The sequence below is a fragment of the Coccomyxa subellipsoidea genome (genome assembly GCF_000258705.1).
Source record: "Coccomyxa subellipsoidea C-169, whole genome shotgun sequence".
NCBI classification, from domain to species: domain Eukaryota; kingdom Viridiplantae; phylum Chlorophyta; class Trebouxiophyceae; family Coccomyxaceae; genus Coccomyxa; species Coccomyxa subellipsoidea.
Window position 1 is genome coordinate 2,174,252 of NW_005178042.1, and position 18,944 is coordinate 2,193,195.

The 18,944-nt window shown below is 53.8% G+C and overlaps 5 protein-coding genes across 5 annotated transcripts; 3 read left to right on the plus strand and 2 right to left on the minus strand.

The window, feature by feature from the left end:
* Positions 1 to 162: 162 nt before the first annotated feature.
* On the plus strand, positions 163 to 2,489 carry COCSUDRAFT_39108 (protein prenylyltransferase; the record flags this gene model as incomplete). Its single annotated transcript, XM_005651927.1, has 7 exons — positions 163 to 234; positions 356 to 517; positions 627 to 793; positions 1,109 to 1,371; positions 1,612 to 1,784; positions 2,033 to 2,174; positions 2,353 to 2,489. 7 exons carry the CDS (start codon positions 163 to 165, stop codon positions 2,487 to 2,489), a joined length of 1,116 nt encoding a protein of 371 aa, XP_005651984.1.
* A 575-nt stretch (positions 2,490 to 3,064) lies between these two features.
* On the minus strand, positions 3,065 to 6,101 carry COCSUDRAFT_34828 (putative Acttin-related protein 4; the record flags this gene model as incomplete). Its single annotated transcript, XM_005651928.1, has 11 exons — positions 3,065 to 3,168; positions 3,292 to 3,423; positions 3,746 to 3,809; positions 4,194 to 4,262; positions 4,374 to 4,526; positions 4,703 to 4,869; positions 5,033 to 5,244; positions 5,393 to 5,466; positions 5,613 to 5,729; positions 5,897 to 5,988; positions 6,089 to 6,101. The coding sequence occupies 11 exons, from the start codon at positions 6,099 to 6,101 to the stop codon at positions 3,065 to 3,067; spliced, it is 1,197 nt and encodes a 398-aa protein (XP_005651985.1).
* Positions 6,102 to 6,544: 443 nt separating this feature from the next.
* COCSUDRAFT_55448 (hypothetical protein) lies at positions 6,545 to 7,382 on the plus strand (the record flags this gene model as incomplete). The annotated part of the gene is made up of 2 exons (XM_005651929.1): positions 6,545 to 6,659; positions 7,156 to 7,382. 2 exons carry the CDS (start codon positions 6,545 to 6,547, stop codon positions 7,380 to 7,382), a joined length of 342 nt encoding a protein of 113 aa, XP_005651986.1.
* A 1,057-nt stretch (positions 7,383 to 8,439) lies between these two features.
* Positions 8,440 to 16,621, minus strand: COCSUDRAFT_45865 (beach-domain-containing protein; the record flags this gene model as incomplete). The annotated part of the gene is made up of 18 exons (XM_005651930.1): positions 8,440 to 8,835; positions 8,951 to 9,154; positions 9,507 to 9,687; positions 9,957 to 10,090; positions 10,252 to 10,365; positions 10,646 to 10,851; positions 10,999 to 11,065; positions 11,464 to 11,652; positions 11,934 to 12,044; positions 12,177 to 12,334; positions 12,745 to 12,950; positions 13,326 to 13,505; positions 13,863 to 14,086; positions 14,390 to 14,668; positions 15,039 to 15,217; positions 15,488 to 15,743; positions 16,049 to 16,292; positions 16,413 to 16,621. 18 exons carry the CDS (start codon positions 16,619 to 16,621, stop codon positions 8,641 to 8,643), a joined length of 3,336 nt encoding a protein of 1,111 aa, XP_005651987.1. The 3' UTR covers positions 8,440 to 8,640.
* An 847-nt stretch (positions 16,622 to 17,468) lies between these two features.
* COCSUDRAFT_55450 (GILT-domain-containing protein) lies at positions 17,469 to 18,556 on the plus strand (the record flags this gene model as incomplete). The annotated part of the gene is made up of 4 exons (XM_005651931.1): positions 17,469 to 17,627; positions 17,723 to 17,927; positions 18,167 to 18,259; positions 18,483 to 18,556. The coding sequence occupies 4 exons, from the start codon at positions 17,469 to 17,471 to the stop codon at positions 18,554 to 18,556; spliced, it is 531 nt and encodes a 176-aa protein (XP_005651988.1).
* Between the last annotated feature and the right edge of the window lie 388 nt (positions 18,557 to 18,944).

Sequence of the window (18,944 nt, forward strand, 5' to 3'; positions counted from 1 at the left end):
GGTGGATTTAATCCTGCCCAATCCAGAGGAGCTGGGACACGCTGCATAAAACCGGTGAATGGATCTTGATTTGATCAGCCACAATACACTGGCGATGCTTTAAAGCTCGATATCATACAACAATTTACTCGCTCATATATATCTCCTCGTTGATCTGGTTTCATGCACGGGCGTCCTCGTGTTCCTTTAGGAACTCCAGAGGACCCGGAGAAAGCCAAGGCAAGCAAGCAAAGGGTAAGCGATCTCTCTGAGCTTGATCTCATATTCAAGTTGATCTGAGATCTAATTGATCATATTTGAGAGAAAATGGGCACATCCCACTTTCCGCCTGACTGAAGCTGGTGAATGTGTGCAGCTTGCGCTCTTCAGCAGACTGAGCAATGAAGTGCTATCGCGGCGAGCAGCTCGGCGGTATGACCCAGAGTCCCTGGCGCTGGCAGCGAAGCTGCTGGAGCAGAACCCTGAGGTGTACACTGTCTGGAACTACCGCCGAGAGGCTCTGAAGGACACCCTCCAGGTCTGTTGAGCGCCTCCCCCCTCATCAGCATCACCTGTACATCATATAGGGATGCGCAAAACATAGATCTATCAGCATGTCTTCTGAGAGCTTCTGTGTGGGCCTGCAGGGAGAGCATGGGTCTGAGGCAGCGGATGCGGCAGTCAAGACAGAGCTGCAACTGACAGAGACGGTCCTGCAGAAGAACCCCAAATCCTATGCTGCCTGGCACCACCGCCGGTGGCTGGTGGAGCTTGGAGTCGTCTCCCTCGAGCGTGAACTCAAGATCGTTACAAAGTGAGCCTTGCATTTTCACCCTCCCCACAAAAAACCCTTGGCGCGCTTACAAAGCACAGGGCTTTAGCATACAATCCTGCTGCCGTTGGAGCATGCTGCTCAGTCAAATGCAAGGCACTGCATAGAAATTGATTTTGGGACATGCCGCATTCAGTCAAAGCGCGAGGCATTGCACACAAACCTGCATCTCATGTAACATGCCAGATCTACTCTGCCCAGAATAGCATGGAACATCCAGGCAGTGCCTGACAGAATGCCGCCATAAACTTTCTGACTACTAGCCGGCACATGCGAGCGTGCTGCGCGCACATGCAGGCTGCTGGCTGTGGACGCGCGCAACTTCCACGGCTGGGCGTACCGCCGCTTCGTGGCGGACCGCGCGTGTGTACCGCCTGAGGAGGAGGAGGCCTACTCCATGGAGTGCATCAACGCCAACTTCAGCAATTTCTCCGCCTGGCACGCGCGCACCGTGCTGCTGCCCCACATTCACGCCGCGCAGCCCACCACCACCCTCGCCGATCTGCTCGCTGCAGACCAACGGCCCTCAGACGCTGCGCCTGCACCAGCCGCTGTTCCCGGTGTGCATGCACATGGTCTTCTTGCCCTGAACCGAAGCATCAGTGCTGATCTGTGACACTGCTGCATGTATCTCACCCACTGCTAAGTTCATACCGAGATCCAAACCATTCGCACGCTGGCTGCAGTAGCGCCTTGCTGATGGTTACCCCAAAGATGTCAATCAGTCAGAGCAACCATCTGGCCTTTTGACAGCAAACGCAAGGTGGATATAATGCTCAGCAGAGTGCTCATGGGTGCAGGTCCGATACCCCGCTGGGCGCTGGGGCAGGAGTTGGATCTGGTGCAGCAGGCGACCTTCACAGACCCGGAGGATCAGAGCGCGTGGGTGTACCACCGGTGGCTACTCAGCCAGCTCATGGCACATGTCCCTGCATCTGGCGGCAAGGGGCAGGCTTCGCAGCAAGAGGTGCAGGTGGGTCATTGGCTGATTCTGCCCTGCACCCAAATTTACGAATTCTGTTGCTCCTTAAGAAATATTCATGGGACGGATGCACACAATTCCTCAGTCTCAAGCCAATGTTGAATCCGAGAATTGAATGTTGGGAGGAGGTCAGTGCACAGACCCACTCCATTCAAGCACACGTCAGAAAGACTTATGCGCAAGACTTGCAAGTGGGCCCCAATTATTGACAACAAATGAGATTCCTGGTGTTATTGCAGGAAATAAAGGACGTGGTGAGCCGAGAGATCACTCGGTGCGAGGTGCTACTGGAGAGCGAGCCCGACAGAAGCAAGTGCAAGTGGCCCATACTGACTATGGCACGACTGCTGGAGCTGCGCTCCATGCTGGACAGCGGTGAAGGTGCGCTTGACCAATCGCATCCTTGCACTGCCCAGCCTGCTGTTGTCCAGACCTGCACTGCATTGACTGCATGCATGAGCAGGACCTCAAGCATGTGGGAGCTATGTTTTCTGCAACATCACAATTAGCATTACGCCTGAAGCTTGAAGGTTTTGCGAGGAGTGAGTGTGCTTGGCAGGGGTGGAGCAAGAAGGCTCTGCCCAGCAGCAGATCAGGGACTTGTACACAGAGCTGATGGAACTTGATCCGATGCGCAGAGGGTACTACAAAGATGCTCTTGAAGGAAAGGCAGCAGTGGTCACAAGGCCGGTGTAAAATGACTCATGGCTTCTGACAAGCAGAGTACTATCAACAAAGTGTTCTCCCATGAGGTTGAAGCTTCTTCATGCTGCATTGAGCTTCTCCACGCTTGGTGATCCGCCAATGGTGGAGAAAATGCCGGGGCAGGGACTTTTGGAAGACATTTGTAGACCTGCTGCTGGAACACACCTGGCCTTAAGGCTGATAAAGCGTGTAATTACAGGGCTCAACTGTGCGATACTGACGGCCATGGCGTTACATTTTCACCCTGCGAGGGAAAGTAAAGGGAGTGGCAACAATACTGCTGCAGCTATACCCACAAGGCTGCGTCCGCTTCTGGACTAAAATACATGCATACATCACAGCACGAAGTCTCTGCGATGTCATCTGTATGTGAATTTCCACAGAAAAGCCTGTGATTACTGTATGTGCCGCAGCTGCACATTGACCTTACAGGGTTCAGCTGCGGGATACTACACTTACAATGCCCACAAGCCAATTTGCAGACTGCATCATACCAGTCCTGGCAGAAAGCAGACGCAAGATCTTGGTGTGCACAATAATTTTGGGTGCGTCATTGAGGCGTTTCTCTAGGGAGCCTTCCGGTGAACGATGCCCGCTCCATGCTCCTCATATTCCTTCTTTGAGACCCACATCTGCTGGAACGAGCCCAGAGATGCCAGGATGGACCCCCCTGCACTTTCAATGAAATTCCTTGCTTGCCATCACCAGGTAGACAGCGGCAGCATCTTCACATGCAAGATTTAAAGCTTGACAATGACAGAAAAGAGCAGCAGCAGAGCTCCTTGTGCCGCACCTATCCACACGCTGAATTTGCGCTCCAGCGAGTTGGCGGGCGATGTCACTTTGACTTTGCAGTTGTGCGGCGCTGCCTCTGCAAGTTCCCTCTCCAGCCGATCCCTCAGCCCTGTGAACATCGCCGTGCCACCTGCACAGGAGATAAACTAGAGTGGTCCGCACATAGGCACTTGCTTGAGCAGTTCCTAGTCTGTAATCTTCATCTATCTGTAAATCTGCTGTTGTCTTGAGCTCCCCAGCCCCTGTTTTTGTAGCTCGATATACATTTGGGCAGGCCATAACACGACTGTCCCACCTTTCTCAGGTGCTCCTCTAGATTGGGCGGACTAATCATGTGAATTTCAATGCATGTGATATGTACTGCAACGCCATTTGTCAGGCCTGGCAGGACTGCAAGCCCCTGGATGCATGATCTCTATGAATCAGTCTGGCTTCAGCTCAGACTAGCATACCTGCCAGCAGGATGCCACTGTAGAGATCTCTTCTCAGCTCTGCATCGCAGCGGTTTATGCTGTCCTGCACCAGACCTGCAAGGCACACATGCACTGATGACAATCACAAGACCCAGCAGACAATGAGTCTGGCGTTCGAACGCATCTGTCTCTCGACAGCTTTCCATGTGCAATCAGTCACCTTGCATGCCCAGCAGGTCGCCTCCATCATACCCCTTCACAGTCTCCAGGCCAGCAAAAGTCGACAAGAGGCTCTGCAGAACGCAAGCACCCTCAATGTTGCCTTGATGGTCTATAGAGGATAAAGTCAGGCACTTCAATATTGCCTTGATGGTCTACAGAGCATGAAGTCAGGCATCTTGTTTACTACGCCCTTCAAAGCCACAAAAAGTAGTTTCTTGTGAGCAAGTGATAGCCTTATAGCATCCTTTGGCGAGTGATGTCCCACCGGGTTGAAGAGCACTTCAGGAACCTTGAAGCGGTCTGGGCCAACTTGTATCTCTTGCCCATCAGGCAGCTGCAGCACAGGAAAACAGGTGAGCCAAGATCCAGACTTGACAACTAGTACAGTCATGCAATTGCCAAACGTGCTGGAGAAATCCTGGCCTTCTTAGATCCACTGGATCACCTCATAGTTGACTGTGGGGATGCTGGCGTTTTGCTCTGCATCAAAGGGCCCATCTGAGACGCGCCCGATGCTCTCTTTGACATCCGCTGCAATCTGTTCCATGTTGAATTGGCGATAGCTGGGGCTCGTCTGAGGGAAGTCCAGGTTCTTCAACTGCACAGCACACAGGCATCATTTCTAGGATTGCTTTGGCTCTCCGAAATCCAACTCTACATTGCAGGGAAGCAGGGGGTACTATATTTAACTTCAATTTACTACCAAACTTTGTTAGATATAGTAACCCCAAGTGGGAAGGGGTAGTGAAATGAGGATAGCTCATGATGACACACCTCATACTGGCCAGAAGCGTTGATGCTGCGTTTGAAAGAGTAGGACGGCCTCACTGTAATGCCCTTGGACTCAACCGACTGCAGCATGCACTGCGTCAGCAGCCTGCCGCCGATGGGCGCCCTCGCTATCGACTTCTGCAGCACGTACCCGTCATGCACAGCCGACACTGCGCGCATAGCCACCACTGCCTCAGTATAGAAATGTGTTCTACAGTGCTAAGCGCAAGTGTGTGCAGAAACAATTTGCAACACACTGTAGCGGGCTCCGCGGAGGTCAGCGGTGAGATCATGCAGGAACATAATAAGAGCAAGGGAGATGGAGGGACTGACCTACAATGCCCTCATGGCCAGCATCCACTACCAGTGAGCTCTGTCGGCCCATGGCAAAGGAAGAGAGCACAGCGTTCTTCGCCAGGAAGACAGCAGGCGGCGAGAACTTCTCAAACAGAAGCTCCACCGTCTTCTCTCTGATGTCCTTTGTGTTGAAGGAGGGCTCTGCCAGCATTACAGGATGCTCGGCGGGATTTGCAGCGAGCCGATCACTGCAAGCATGCGCACATTTGTTTCATGTCACGGTGCATATTGAAAGATTAGGAACTGAGGCTTGATCAAGGCAAATCTTTGATGGTAACAGGCAGCAGCAGGAGAGCAAAGTGTGTTTTGATGAGATGTCACATTGGGTGCGCTCACTTGAAGATATGGCCCCAGATGGCTTCAATGGCATCCCAATTGTCATAGAGCCCGTTGTTACACGCCTGCACAACCTGCGGGTAGCACCCATATCTGTGTGCAATCAACAAATTCCCCACAAGAGCACGTTTTCAGGCGCAACCACGTTGCAGAGGACACAGGTTTGTAGTGATACTACTGGCATTGAGGCCATGGTTTGATAAGGCAAGAATGCTCTCACTTCCATGTCATCTTTCCTGAATCCCATCGCTTGCGATCCGACATGCAGCTTCCGTCCATTCTTCTCACCGCCGTTGCTCACTTCACTGCCATCATGCTCTCCTATACAGCCCACCGCCTGCGCAATCAGGGATCACAGTCATGCTGGGTGACATATACAGCCTAGGTATGATCGTCTAAGTGGTGCAGGTGCAATGTCTTGGGCAATCTGCACTGCTCTGCAAATGCCACAAACTTACATTAAATGCATGCTGGTTGATGCCTTGATCTACATTCATGACTCACCGCAGGGAATAGTGCTTTTGGGGTATCTTCCCCTGCGTAGCCAGCTTTGACTGTGCTGGATCCAAGGTCGATCACAAGGGCATTCACCTCATCTGCGAGATAAAGCGTGTCAATTTGTTGAATCTGCAATAACGTATTCAATTGCACCTCTAACATTATTTTTTTAAAGTAGGTTGTGAGCATGGTGCGCACCTCCACCATACATGTTGACAGTCCTCGACTTGGATAAGCTAGATCAACTTCCTTCGGTGAGACTGTCTCATCGTATATGTTACAAGATTTCGTAAACTTTTAACATATATTGGCACTACTGTTTCTGTAATACTTTCCAATTGTAATTGAGCATCCTCTTCCTTTGCGCAACTTTTGTTATGCTGCTTTGGCAACACCAGCCCTCTCCCAAATGACGTCGACGGTGATGAGAGGCTCCCTTAAAAATTGAGAGAGTCCTAAACAGATCAATTGTAACTAATTGAGCGCTGTAACTGGCAAAGAGAAACCTGCTCTCGCACAAGCTTGGACCTGCTCTGGCATGCACGAGGAGCCAGACTTGGCACAAGCCTGAATGCTGCGTTTCGGGCGTAACGTCTGGGCTTCCATCCACTAATCTTTCCTCAGATCGAGCTTTTGTCCAGGAAAGAACCTGCAATGGTGCGACAAAAGCAGACCGCCCGCAAATCCTGCGGAGGCAAGGCGCCTCGGAAGCAGCTAGCCACCAAGGCAGCCCGGAAAGCAACTGTGGCATCCACTGGAGGTGTTACAGGTGCTCAATTTCTTGTACTGGCCTCTTTCAAAGACACACTGCTATGGTCGTCGGAGAACTTGCCGATTGATCCGTCCGAGGATTGAAAACAAGCTGCAGCAGTCCGATATATGTTGACATGTGATGTTGCTTGACGATGTCAATACAGTTCCTCTGTGCTCAAAGTAAAGCGTGTCTGTTTATGGCGTAAAGCGTGTCTTTGCATCTTTTGCCATCTGAGCAGCATTTCTGTCAGGTGACTCCCTGCTGCAGCAGCACCCCATCTGAATGTCCTGTCGAAATGCCACATAAGATGCATACATATTACGGCTGGGCAATGAGGTCTTCCCTGTTCAATGCTGCCATTGGGTTCCTCTTGAAGCTCCCTCAGCTCATCAGTGAAAGGAGCTCACCTCACTTCCGGCTCAACACTTGAGAAAAGATTTGCTTGGCTGCTTTGTGTGCATGCAACACTAAGGCCAGAGTGGTCCTTTTTGACAAACACCCTGCTTTGCAGGAGCGCCTGTGGCCCAGCTGAGCGCAGACAAACATGCTCCTCAAGGGCTGGGGGGCCATGGCCTCACAGCGGCTGGTGGTGGCAGCAGTGGGGATCCTGTAGCAGCCGCCGCGCATGCGCAAATACAGCTGCCATCGCCGCAACTGAAGTCGTTGGGCGCTGCCTGCTTGGCAGGGGGAGCAGCAGGCGGGAAGATGGAAGTTATCAGCGCTGGCAGGAATTTATGAGATGCACTGTGAACATGCTCGCAGCGTAGCACTTTGCTACAATTACCGGTATCTTGGAAACATCTGGGGTCAATGGCAGATGTGTGCGGTGCTGGTGCAGCATGCATGCTGCACCTAGCTCATGCAGAAAGTATGTTGCTACAATTGTAGCCAAATGAGCTGGAATTGGGGACTGTACAGCTCTCAAGACAGCAGTCTAATAAGGCTGCTCTCTGGCTAGTGCCAGTTAAATATGTCAAGCTTGCTATTTGACACATAAGTACAGCATTGGACACGTCTAGACTACTATTTACCAGTGGTTTGGACACAGTAAGACTTTGTAAGGACATGCTGGACAAACTGCATTACAACTTGGATTGGACATGCTAAGGCCCTCACTCAAGCTGTCTGAGTCAGACACAATAAACAACATCTAAACATACATTAGACATGTGCCTAAGTTGCACTAGATCTCCAAGACATCATCGGACATATCAGACACTCAAAAGGTGTACTAGACATATCTGAAGCATGTCCGAGGGTGGCCCCCATCAGACACATCAGACACGAGTCCCCCTTCAGACATGATCAAGATGCCGTCGACCCTCTGTGGACAATGCCGGACAATCGTGCCAGTTCTCGGAGATCATGATCCTCACTGTACAGGTATTCAGCCAGTCCAGATACTGTACCTATACTGTGTTCTGAGATATTCAAGTGATCATCCGAGTTGTGCGAGATAGTTTCAGAAGAGCTGTTCTGTTTATTTTTGGACATTCCCACGTGGGAACTTGCAGCAGCGCAGAGAAGGGTATATACGAAGCTGGCTACAAAATTTCAATACCAATCTTGAGGCCCCAAAGTTTGTTGATCACACACAAGCATGCCGTAGCTGCTTGCGAGAGTTAGACGTGGGTGGAAAGCTGTCTGCTGCACAAGACTCCCTAGCTAGGGTCCCAATGTACAATATTCAATTGATGACGTGTAGAAGGTTCGCGCATGAGCCATAGCTTCAAGCATGCTCCTTAGGGAACTTGAGAGAGCTCACTATGCAACAGAAACCCGCTTTGCGATTGTTAATCCGTTCCATGTATATTGCAAAGATTTGTGGCACTCAATGGCGCACGATCAGGTCGTGATTGCTGAGAAAAACAGAATGGCAAACATATAAACGACCAAATACTGACAGTGACATATTATGCGCCCCCCCTACCCAATGAGATCACATCTGCACCATGAGCAAATTTGTCCAAGCACACAGCCAGCCGAGCGGAGGCATCTAGAGCTGCCCAGAAAACAAGCAGAGGGCGCCGTCCTCGTGCCCTGTGATCAAGCTGCCGTCCAGCTGAGTCAGCGCATTCACAGCACTGCCGCTGGCTTGCAGCTGCCTGTACATGCCATCAGGCCCCGGAGAACTGCCTCCGGCCGTGGCACGGCGCTCCCCCTGCTGCTGCCCAAGATCCCAGAACAGCACCTGCAGGGCAGACAGATACAGTACCTCTCACTATGCTTCCACCCTCAGTATTATGTTGTAGTGTGTTCCATTGAGCTCCTCTTCAGATCGTTGGCGCTGCATCAAAGAGCGTCACCTGTCCGCTCTCAGTGCCGAGCAGCGCCAGGTGGCCGTCGGTCTGAGCGCAGCGCAGGGGGCCGCCGCACGCCACAGAAGACAGGCGCGCCCCGCCCTTGCGCATCTCCAGCAGGCTCGCCAGCCCATCAGCGGCAGCCGCCACCACCATGTTGCCGTCCGGGGTCAGCCGCAGCCCGCCGATATAGTCCTGCGACACTGTCACCTGCGCGCACGCACGCAGCCGTCACTTGCATCAATTCTAATTGCTACAGCACTCCAACAGGTCAATCATAGACGTCGGTATGAAAAGGCTGTGCTGTGAGCATGGCGCCACAACATACGAGAAGTGCTTCTGCAACGCAAGAGCAGAGGACAGACACAGGCGCCACAAGCAACAAGAGAACCCGCCTGAAGTGGCACAAGGCCACCAATGCTGCTGCGATGACTGGAATACTATGACTAGAACACTATGAGCACGACCTTCTCGCCACTGTAAAAATGTGCACAGCCCTCATGATCCTCCCTTATTGACTTCTCCAGACATGCCGAGCCTGTGATCTGAAAGCAAATCTCACCTGCCACAGCGTCTGGCGGCAGCGCGCGTCCAGGGCCACGACAGAGCCATCCTCGGTGCCGGTGACGAGCAGGCGGCCGCGAGCGTCGCAGTCGGCGGCCCACACCCCGGCGTCGTGCTCGCCCAGCTCCGCAGAGGGCATCACCGGCTGGCCGCCCCACGGCGCGCGCCCCTCCGCCAAACTGCGCCCAATATTTGAAACGTCCATTCAGCCAATGCCCCAACGGGGTTTCAAAGGTTTGGAAAGAATACAAGTGATACCGGAATGAATAGTATTTAGAACGTCCGAATGTCCGCCTGGGCAAATGATTGCACAACACTTACATTCCACATTTTCAATACAATGTTCCATGGGTGGCATCTTCAATGTGAAGACTCGGATGTGATTGCAAGGTCATCTGCAAGAACATGCATGGAAAGAGATTACGTGGGAGGGGCAGGCAATGAGCACCTCCAGGTTTTGACGGAGCAGTCCCAGGAAGCAGTGATGATGTGGTCTGCGGCGGGCGGGGCCAGCACACAGGAGACCGCATCGTCGTGAGCGCCAAAGCTGCCCAGCGGCCGGCCATGCTGTGTTGCGTACACCTGCAGCAAGACCACTTGAAATTTAGCACATGCCAGTGAATACAAATGTGTCTGTGGTGATCATCTCAAAGGGCAGTCCCAAAGGGATTCAGTAGGAGAAATGTACAGAGAGCATGCCAGAAACAGGACATTAGAAGGGGATGCTGAGGTGAAGCGGGCACCTTGTTGTCGTAGCAGCCTGCGAGGGCGAAAGGGTGGCTGCTGAGATTGTCGCCCTGAGGATCCAGCAGGGCCAGGCATGTGCAGGGCACATCTGCCAGCTTGGCTGACCTCACCTGCACAGCACAGCTCCATGTCACTCGCACACTCATTTGCCCTTGAAGATGGGACGCAGACTCCTCCTTCTGTTCCTCTCTAGTCTATCCGCAAGTTTGTCACGCTGGAAGACATGCCACCACCACATGCAAGTCTCCTGTAATATGCGCCTTGACAACAAAGCGAAATTTTTCTGGCAACGAGCTGAGCACACAATACGTCACAAGCATATGCATCTTCCCTGAACATGAGCGCCTAAGGGACAACACATATTCCTTGCCGGCGAAAGGCTCTGCGCACCTGCGCTCCGCTCTCCAAGGAGTAGATCTTGAGCGTCCCGGTCTGCCCCACGCAGTACACCAGGGGCCCGTCCTCTGTGCGCGCGGCTGCTGCTGCATTCACAGCGCCCTGCTGCGCCACAATTCTGCGCGTGGGCCGCTCTGGCAGCCTGTCCCTGAACCCAGGCGGCCAAGGGACGGTCTCCCTCGTCTGCACAGCATGGCCACCTGTCAGTGCCACCCACAACCACCAAAGCCCTGACAGAAACTTATTGTGCTGTCAAGGCTCTTGAGCGGGCGGTTGTACAATTTCACTGCTGTTTGTGCCAAGATTGCATGTGGATGATAGTACTGTTCTGTGGAAGGAAGCCTCACCTTGAAGTCCCCATTCTGAGAAGCCCTCCGCGCAGAAGCCGGCCTGCTGCGGCTGGGCTCTGTATCCCTGTACCCGGAGTCATCAAATGGGAGCCTGCTCGATACACCATCACACACAGATGATCCGGGCGATGCTGCACTCTCTCCCAGCTCAGCCCGGTTCTTCCCAGCTGGCTCACCGGCTACACTCTCTTGCGCTGGACCACCGGACTCTCCTTTTTGGCTGCTGGATGAAGCCATCGGGTCTCCAGAGCTGCCGGCTGGCGCTCCATTGGTACCCGCAAGGGAGCTGCTGACTGGGTCAGACTGCCGCTGAGGTCGGCCACCAAGAGCAGATTGCTGATCGTCATTTGCTCCTGCACCACCGCTGGCGGCTGCAGGCTCGGCCATGGGCTGCAGGCCCTTGGGCTCGAGTAGATTGATTCTCTCCCCCGGTGGGAGCGGGGGGTTCGGCGCGGTGGGGACGTGGCCGTTGCCGGCGCTGCCCTGGCGCTGGAAGAGGCCTTTGAGGGTGGAGGTGACATTGCCGACGTTGTCAGCTGTCGGGCTGAGCGTACCGCGCAGAGAGGTGATCTGCGACCCCAGCCGCCCCGACCAGTTGCGCAGCCGCGATGGCGCCCCCCTCAACGGCACCGGCGCCGTCTCCCTCTCCGCCTACGGGCCCCACATTGCCATGACGAAGACAGCGATATTGGCCGCTGTAATGAGCCAGTTTAGAGGCGAGGCTCCCACACAAGCCCCTTCCAACCTGCTAGAAGAGCCTCAGATTGATGCCACCATATGCTATATGCTATAAATATCTTTCTGTGGACAACACCAGAAGAACGTCTTCATGACATCTGGAGTGCACTGCAAATGGAAGCTTTGACAAGCCATGCATTGTGTGTCATGCAGCACCGCCACCTGCTGAGAAAATTCTAGAGAAGAGCTGATACCTGGGTGTCGAGGGAAGACGTGCTGGCATCGTCAGCTTCTGAGGACCGCAGTAACTCCTCCTGCCGCTTGCGCTGGGCGAGTACGTCCAGCTTTGCCAGCATGTCCGGGACCTGCACAACCAGCAATCGGATTGATATTCTAAATTTCTAACAAATTTGCACCTCATATATGCTGATATGTTTTACAAGGCAACGCAGATCTGCTCAGAGACAGAGAATCAAGAGGAGAGTATCTGCGCACACCTCCAGAGGCACATCGAGGTGGGGGCTGGGGGATGCCACGGCTTCGCGGATGGTGGCAAGCAGCGCCAGTGACAGCTCGCTGCCCGCCTCCGTCCCCGTGCGCCGGCCATACTTGTTCGGGCTGCCCGCCGCATCAGCAGCTGCCTCCGCCGCTCCGTCTGAGCCACAGAATTTATCAACAGAACAATTTGTTTATGCACCCTTGCTTGTTGGGACAGTGGACACATATCAAGTGCCATGCCGGAGGAAGGTGATGCATTGATGAGCGATGAGATCACCTTGGTCACCTTGATTGCAAGATTGCAAGAGACATGGTTATGCCCTGGACCTTCCCCAGTCAGTACCCACCTTGTGTCTCTAGCTGTCGATGAAGGGCACAAGTAATCCCAGCCCGTTTCTGCAATCCTAGAGCACTCAAGTGGGCCCCAGAAGAGCAGAAGGAAGGCTGGGCAAACTTGTGCACGCCACCAGCTGTTGGTACCCTCTCTTAGTCCACAGCGTGATGCTCAGCGCACGCTTCAGAACTTTACAGGAGGAGGTGCAGCCGAAGAGGGAGCGCCTTTCTGACCTATATTGGGCGCAGGCGGGCAGACGAGGCGGGGAGCGTGGGGAGAGTGGAAGATCTGGCGCGGGCACTGCCCAAACTCGTTGATCTGGACCTCCAGCGCCGCGCGCTCGTGCCTGCTCATCGGCGCCGTTTCGCCGGAGCCGCCGTACGTCAAGTGGTGGAACACGTTGTCCGCCTCCACTGCCGCCTTGCCCCGCTGCTTGTACCTGCACAAAGGACCCAGCCGGCTCAGGCAAGGTAAGGTATTCACGGGCCACTTTTGATGCAGTGTGTCCTTGGAGAAAGCGCATTGCCATGCTTTGTACGCAGGAGCTTGGCTTGAGGTGCTGCGTCAACTTGCTCTTGGATATTACATTTGCGAAAGTGCAATGATCATCAATGCAAAAGATCTGCTGAAGAGCGAACTGAATGAGATATATTGCAGACGCCCTGATGAAGCCTAGGGCGTGATTAAGGAGACAACACTCAGGCATGCCAGAGGCATGAGTGACCTTGCCACCCCTGAGGGCCTGGGTGAGCCCATCCCCCTATCTGAAGGAAGGGGGTGGAAATTCACTATGTAAGCGTGGGGGCAGGCTCACCCAAAGATGAGATTGATCCAGTGGTGCAGGTTGGCGGACACAAAGGGGCTCTCCAGCGCGGCCCGCTGCAGCGCCAGAAAGTGCTGCGGCGAGTGGGCCCACTGCGGCAGCTCCACATCATTCACCGCGCGCCCGTTCTGCCGCGTTCCCAGCGCCAGATGATCCGCATTCACCAGGAAGCTGCACATGACACTGGGCCTCGATCTTTGTCTACTAAAACCTTGTCCAGCGCACCCTTGGAGCGCTCAACTCTCATGACACTGCTGTAATATAGCAAAGCTGAGGATAGGACTCAAATGCTGTTATGCTTCCAATCATCATGTCGACTGCAAATGCTTGAGACGCTCAATATCCATGCCAGCCTAACAACAACACAGCGCTTCTTCATGAAAAGTGTGTTTTTCGCTTCTTCCATGTCTCTCACGTCCGTCTCATCTCCTAAATACAGCAGTCTCGGCATGGGACCAGGCCAGGACATGTGACAGAACAAAAGACACAAGCAGACAGCACCAGGGAGGCACAAGCAGGACAGCCCACCTGGTGTCGGACAGGAAGAACTCTGGGATGAGCTCCTTGACATCGGCAGTGGAGGCGGTGACGCTGTCCCAGGCTTCTTTGATGGAGCAGAAGAGGCGGTCGGGAGCGTCGAAGCGGCCGCCCTGCAGCCGCAGCAGGTGCCCCGGCGCCGCGCGCACCATCCAGAACATGACATAGCCCGGGCACGAGTAGTGCGACCCGTACATGAACGGCGAGTCCAAGCCCTGCAGTTCCACGTACCCCAATTGACTCCCATACAATTGAGCATGCAGCTTGTCGACAATTGGCAACAGAGCAGCTCCAATTTATTCCCAGCCCCGAGCAGGGCCTGCATGCTCTGGATTCCAACAAAATTGGGGAGGAGATGAGAAAACCCAAACTTGATCAGCCTACGTATTCAGGCAAGTCATCAAGGATACTGAAACTTAAGTCATAAGCTCATACGCGGCTCAAACTTCTGGTGCAAGGAATATTCGGACAAGATCTGCATGCGAGAAGCATAAAGACACAATTAGCAAGGGCCCCACCTCGCCGCGGGGCATCTCCCGGAAGCGCTCACGAAATAGCTCCAGGCGCGCCGGGTTGAGAGCGCCCACCGGCTTGGACAGGTCGCGGAAGACAGCGGGATCATTGAGGTCTAATTTGGCGGAGGTGTAGTCGGCGAGGACCCAGGGGAATACGGGCCACTGGGTGAGGTCGTTGAAGGAGCGGCCGGCGGCTAGATTGCAGAACAGCAGGTAGTCGCGGTTGCTGATCTTGCCCGCCTGCCACGCCCCCGTCACCCGCTGCAGCCAGCCGCCCTCCGCCTGCACACAGGACGCGCAGTTAGAAAGATTCTTGTGGGCTCTTTACCGCATCTAATCAGCGGCGCAAGGGACCAAGAATGTTAGATTGCACGCCGTTCTGAGCGACTACCTTCATTTACTAGATGTGGTTGCCTCCTCTACACCTCCCCAAACTCTTCACCATAAGTCCTGCCCAACGGGCGAAGCGCGACAGCACACTGAAATGCATATTCACAGAGTGAGATCCTTCCTGTATGTGGCAGGTAGCTTGTGTGACAGTGGGAAGCAAATCCACGGACAGGCAACATAGCTGCATTTGCAAGGAATATAGACAGCACTAAATGCATAGGAAAGACCAGGATGAAAGGGGAGCATGTGGATGGGGATTCACCTCGAGGATGGAGCCGCAGGCCGAGGCGACGGCGCGGCCGCCCGGCAGGTTGGCGCCCACGCTAGGCTGGTCGGCAATGGCGGCCGCCGCATCATCTCGCTCCAGCTCGCTGCCAAACGCAAAGAACACACTGGGGCCGCTCGCAGATCCGCCCGCATCGATGAAGAATATCTCCAGCCCTGCATGATGGCATTGGAGACACTTATGGCTGCTGCCACACATGCTGCAAGTGATTTGCAGCTGCACCCTAGACCCCGTTTGGATAACGTGATCGACCTTATAATTAGAGCTGCTCGACAGAAATGAAACGCGTACAGTCACATGCAGCACATGAAGACGGGCCAAGGTGACTGGGAAGAGACACAGGCCCATGCTTACTCATTCACAAATAAGGGTGTTTAAATGTAGCGCAAGAATTGAAGAATCGGTGAGGTCTGCAGAAGGCGCACCGGTGGGTTTGAGGGAGCTTCGGCGGCGGGCGACGGCGGCCACGTCTGCGAGAGCGTGCACGCGCACTGGTGAGTCACCGGTGACGTTATGCAGCGGCTGGAAGTAGACGCGGCGGTCAGTGACCACGAGCCGGCCGGACTCGCGCACGAGCGGCGTCAGCTGCGCGGCGGCCAGGCTGATCTGCACGCGCTCCGTGAAGTCCACCAGCCGGCTCGTGTCGAATGCCGCCGCCGCCATCCGCTCCCGTGCCAGCGCCTGTGCCAGTCATTCTCTGTAATGTCACAGACCATTCTTCCCCATGCCAGTGTGCATTGCATGCTGGGAGGCTTTGGTTGTACAGCATGCCGTTATGAAGATCGACAGAAGCATCCTGTGTTCACTGAGCCAGACATGCTGAAAATCTAGAACAAATTCTGTATTTTTACAGTACCTAAGCTTGCCCGTCATCCTTGAAAATTGCAGCAATAACCTAGGCTGTTGAATCGGAACAGCTTGCTATCAAGGGTTCTCCAAAAGGAGAGACTGTTCGCATCACGATACAAGGTAACAGAGATCAGCACCTGGAGGGCTTCGTCCCGCTCGGAGTAGGGCAGGCGGGAGGCGGCGAGGTAGTGGTGCGCGACCGGCATGAAGCCGCTGAGCTGCGCATAGGCCAGGTGGAAGTGCCAGCTGGTGATGGCGCCCTTCTCAAACACATAAGGGGCGTCTGCCATGTTGGCGCGCATCTTCACCACCAGCTGCGTCGCCATGCCAAAGCTCTGCTTGCCCTCTGGCTCCATGCGCTGCACCTGAGACAGCGGCAGCCTGCAGGGCATACTTATCCCGGTCAGTAATGGATGGTTTGGAGGCAGGGGATGGGTGGGTGGGAAGCAGAGATGCAGCAGGCAATGCAGGCTGGGGAACAGAGTAAAGCAGGTGCAGCACCTGACGATGGGGTTGCGGACATCGTCCGGCTCAAAGAAGATGGACTTGGAGCACAGGCGCAATCGGCCCTGGAGCTTGGGCAGGCCCTGCCAGTTGCCTGACACATTGGAGGGCCACCTGGCCTCGGCCACCCAGTCTTCAACGTAGTCTTCGCCCTCCTCCAGCAACAGCAGCGAGAAGCGCTTGGGCGCCTTCCTGGTGCCGAACATGGCTAGCCTTCAATTACCTTGGAAGCCACCATCCCAGCCCGGTGAGCCTCAGGGCTGCTTGGCATCCGATCCCTTCTGAGAATAAAGAGCTGGGAGTTTTGCTTGGTATTCTGGTCCGACTCGTGGCTTGCGAGGAGGAGCAGTTCCTAGAATCTTAGACTCGGTGATGTGCACTTTCTTCGTCGTAGAGACGGTCTTTGGCAGTGGGGTATCTTCGGTAAAGACCTCAATAGTGCGATTGAATTCTTCTTCTTCTTCGTCAGAAGAACAGAAATCGCGCTTGCCTAAACCTCTCTTAGACTTTAGAGCCTTCACCAAGGGAACCTGAATGGACGATGATCCGTTTGACATTCCAGCTCTGTGTCGAACCTGTTTCCAGATCCCTGCCAACGCATAGTAAACTACAAACTCGCGCGTTGTTGTGCAAGAAGTGTGAAGGGTTTCAATGAACCCTCAAGATGGCACGTGGACGCATGTGCTCACATCCTGTTTCGTTACAGCTCTGTCGCGAGAAAGCAGCACGAGAAAGCACTAATCCCCACCCACAACGTGAGTTTTCAATAGATTAGTGAAGTCAGAGGTGCCTGCAACGAGAGAATCAGAGCCGATCGAAAAGTGAGAAAGTTGATCAGCCTCGTCATGACTTCTACAGCATCCAGTATCAAGCTTACTTTCGTCATTTCACTCTTGTGTTTCATCTTGCAGTCAGGATGTGCGACTGCGCGACTAGTGTCTCAGGTATAGCAAAGAGTCATACAGGCCCACGTGTGTGCCCACCTTGAGGACCTTTAGGCAGGGCCCAGTAGGCAGATCATCAACAGATTGAGTACTAACATATTCTGTTTTCATGCAGGATAAGGTGACAGTGGGCTTCTACGAGGAAAGCCTCTGCCCATACTGCGCCCAGTTCACTACCAAGGTCGCAGCACCGCTGTTCCAAAATGGCCTCTCTGACTACATAGACTTCGATCTCGTCCCATATGGCAATGCCAAGAACACATCAGAGGTAAGCAACGTGACTGCACGCCATAGTTGGGCCCAGATCATGCAGTTTATCGCACCTTGGCATGACTTAAGCACATGGCCACTGCACCCATGCAGGGGCTTGTGTGCCAGCATGGCGAGGCAGAGTGCCGCCTCAACAGGGTCTTTGCTTGCGCCATCGACCAAGCAAAGCATCAGGAGGATTGGTTCCCGTTCATTGCATGCGTGGAGGGGAAATATGGGGCTGAGATAGAGGACAGCGTGGAGGGATGTGCAGAGGAGGCAGGGCTGGCCTACAATGACATCAAGGACTGTGCCACTGGTGCGCACATCTTTTACTGCATACACCGTAGTGGGGCAATAATTCTGCTTTTTTCCCGAGTTATTCCCTAACTATGACACTATATAGAGACAATGCCAGAAGATTGGTAAGGACAGTGGTAACAATCTAAAGACAGCCCATGTCATAAGTTCTATGGCGAAGATACGTCTGAAATGTATGACAGGAGCACTCTGGAAATCGTGTGCATCATGAAGAGATAAGTCTTGTGGGCTGAACAGGTGGAAAAGGGGACGACCTGGAGCGGGCAGCTGCCGATGCAACTGATGCACTGGTGCCCAAGCACCAGTATGTGCCTTGGGTGACTGTGAACGGTGCGCCACTCATTCGCTCACCTTCACAGTCAAGCCTCAGGGATCTGGAGTACAAACAAGGGAAAACCTGCCTAGAACACGTGCAGCCGAAAGGAGATCAGTAGTAAATCCTCTCGTCAGTGCCTGTACAAGCTGGCAATGAAAGACACAGACAGGGCTACAAGTGACAAAACAAACGATACGCAGTGTTGTCAGGGCTGACTGTGTGCTCCGATCCATGCAGGCATTCCACTGCTGGATGACTATGCAAACCTACAGACATACATTTGCGTGGCACTGCATGAGAACTCGAGGTGAGCCTTCTGCCATTCCAGTCTATGATTGAAAGAGTCTATAGACACTAGTGTTATCTGTCCACATTCACAGGAGATCTGTGTTCCTGGTATACACTACGAGCCGTAGGCTGGGATGAGGTCTTATGCGCCATTCAATCGCTGTGTGAATATAAAATATTATATTATATGCAATTGCAGGCCGGATGTCTGCTTTGAGAGCTCGTCAAATGAAGGCAATAGCTACAGCTTGCACAGCACCAGCTTCCTCACGCAAGCTGCATCTTCGCTGCTGTCTGCATTTGGCTGGAACTGATTGTAAAATTACATGTGGAGGTGTCTGAACTTTAAGATGTCAGACAAGCCTCCAGAAACTTTCTGGGAGCCTGCAGCGGGCCTTTGAACAAATTCAA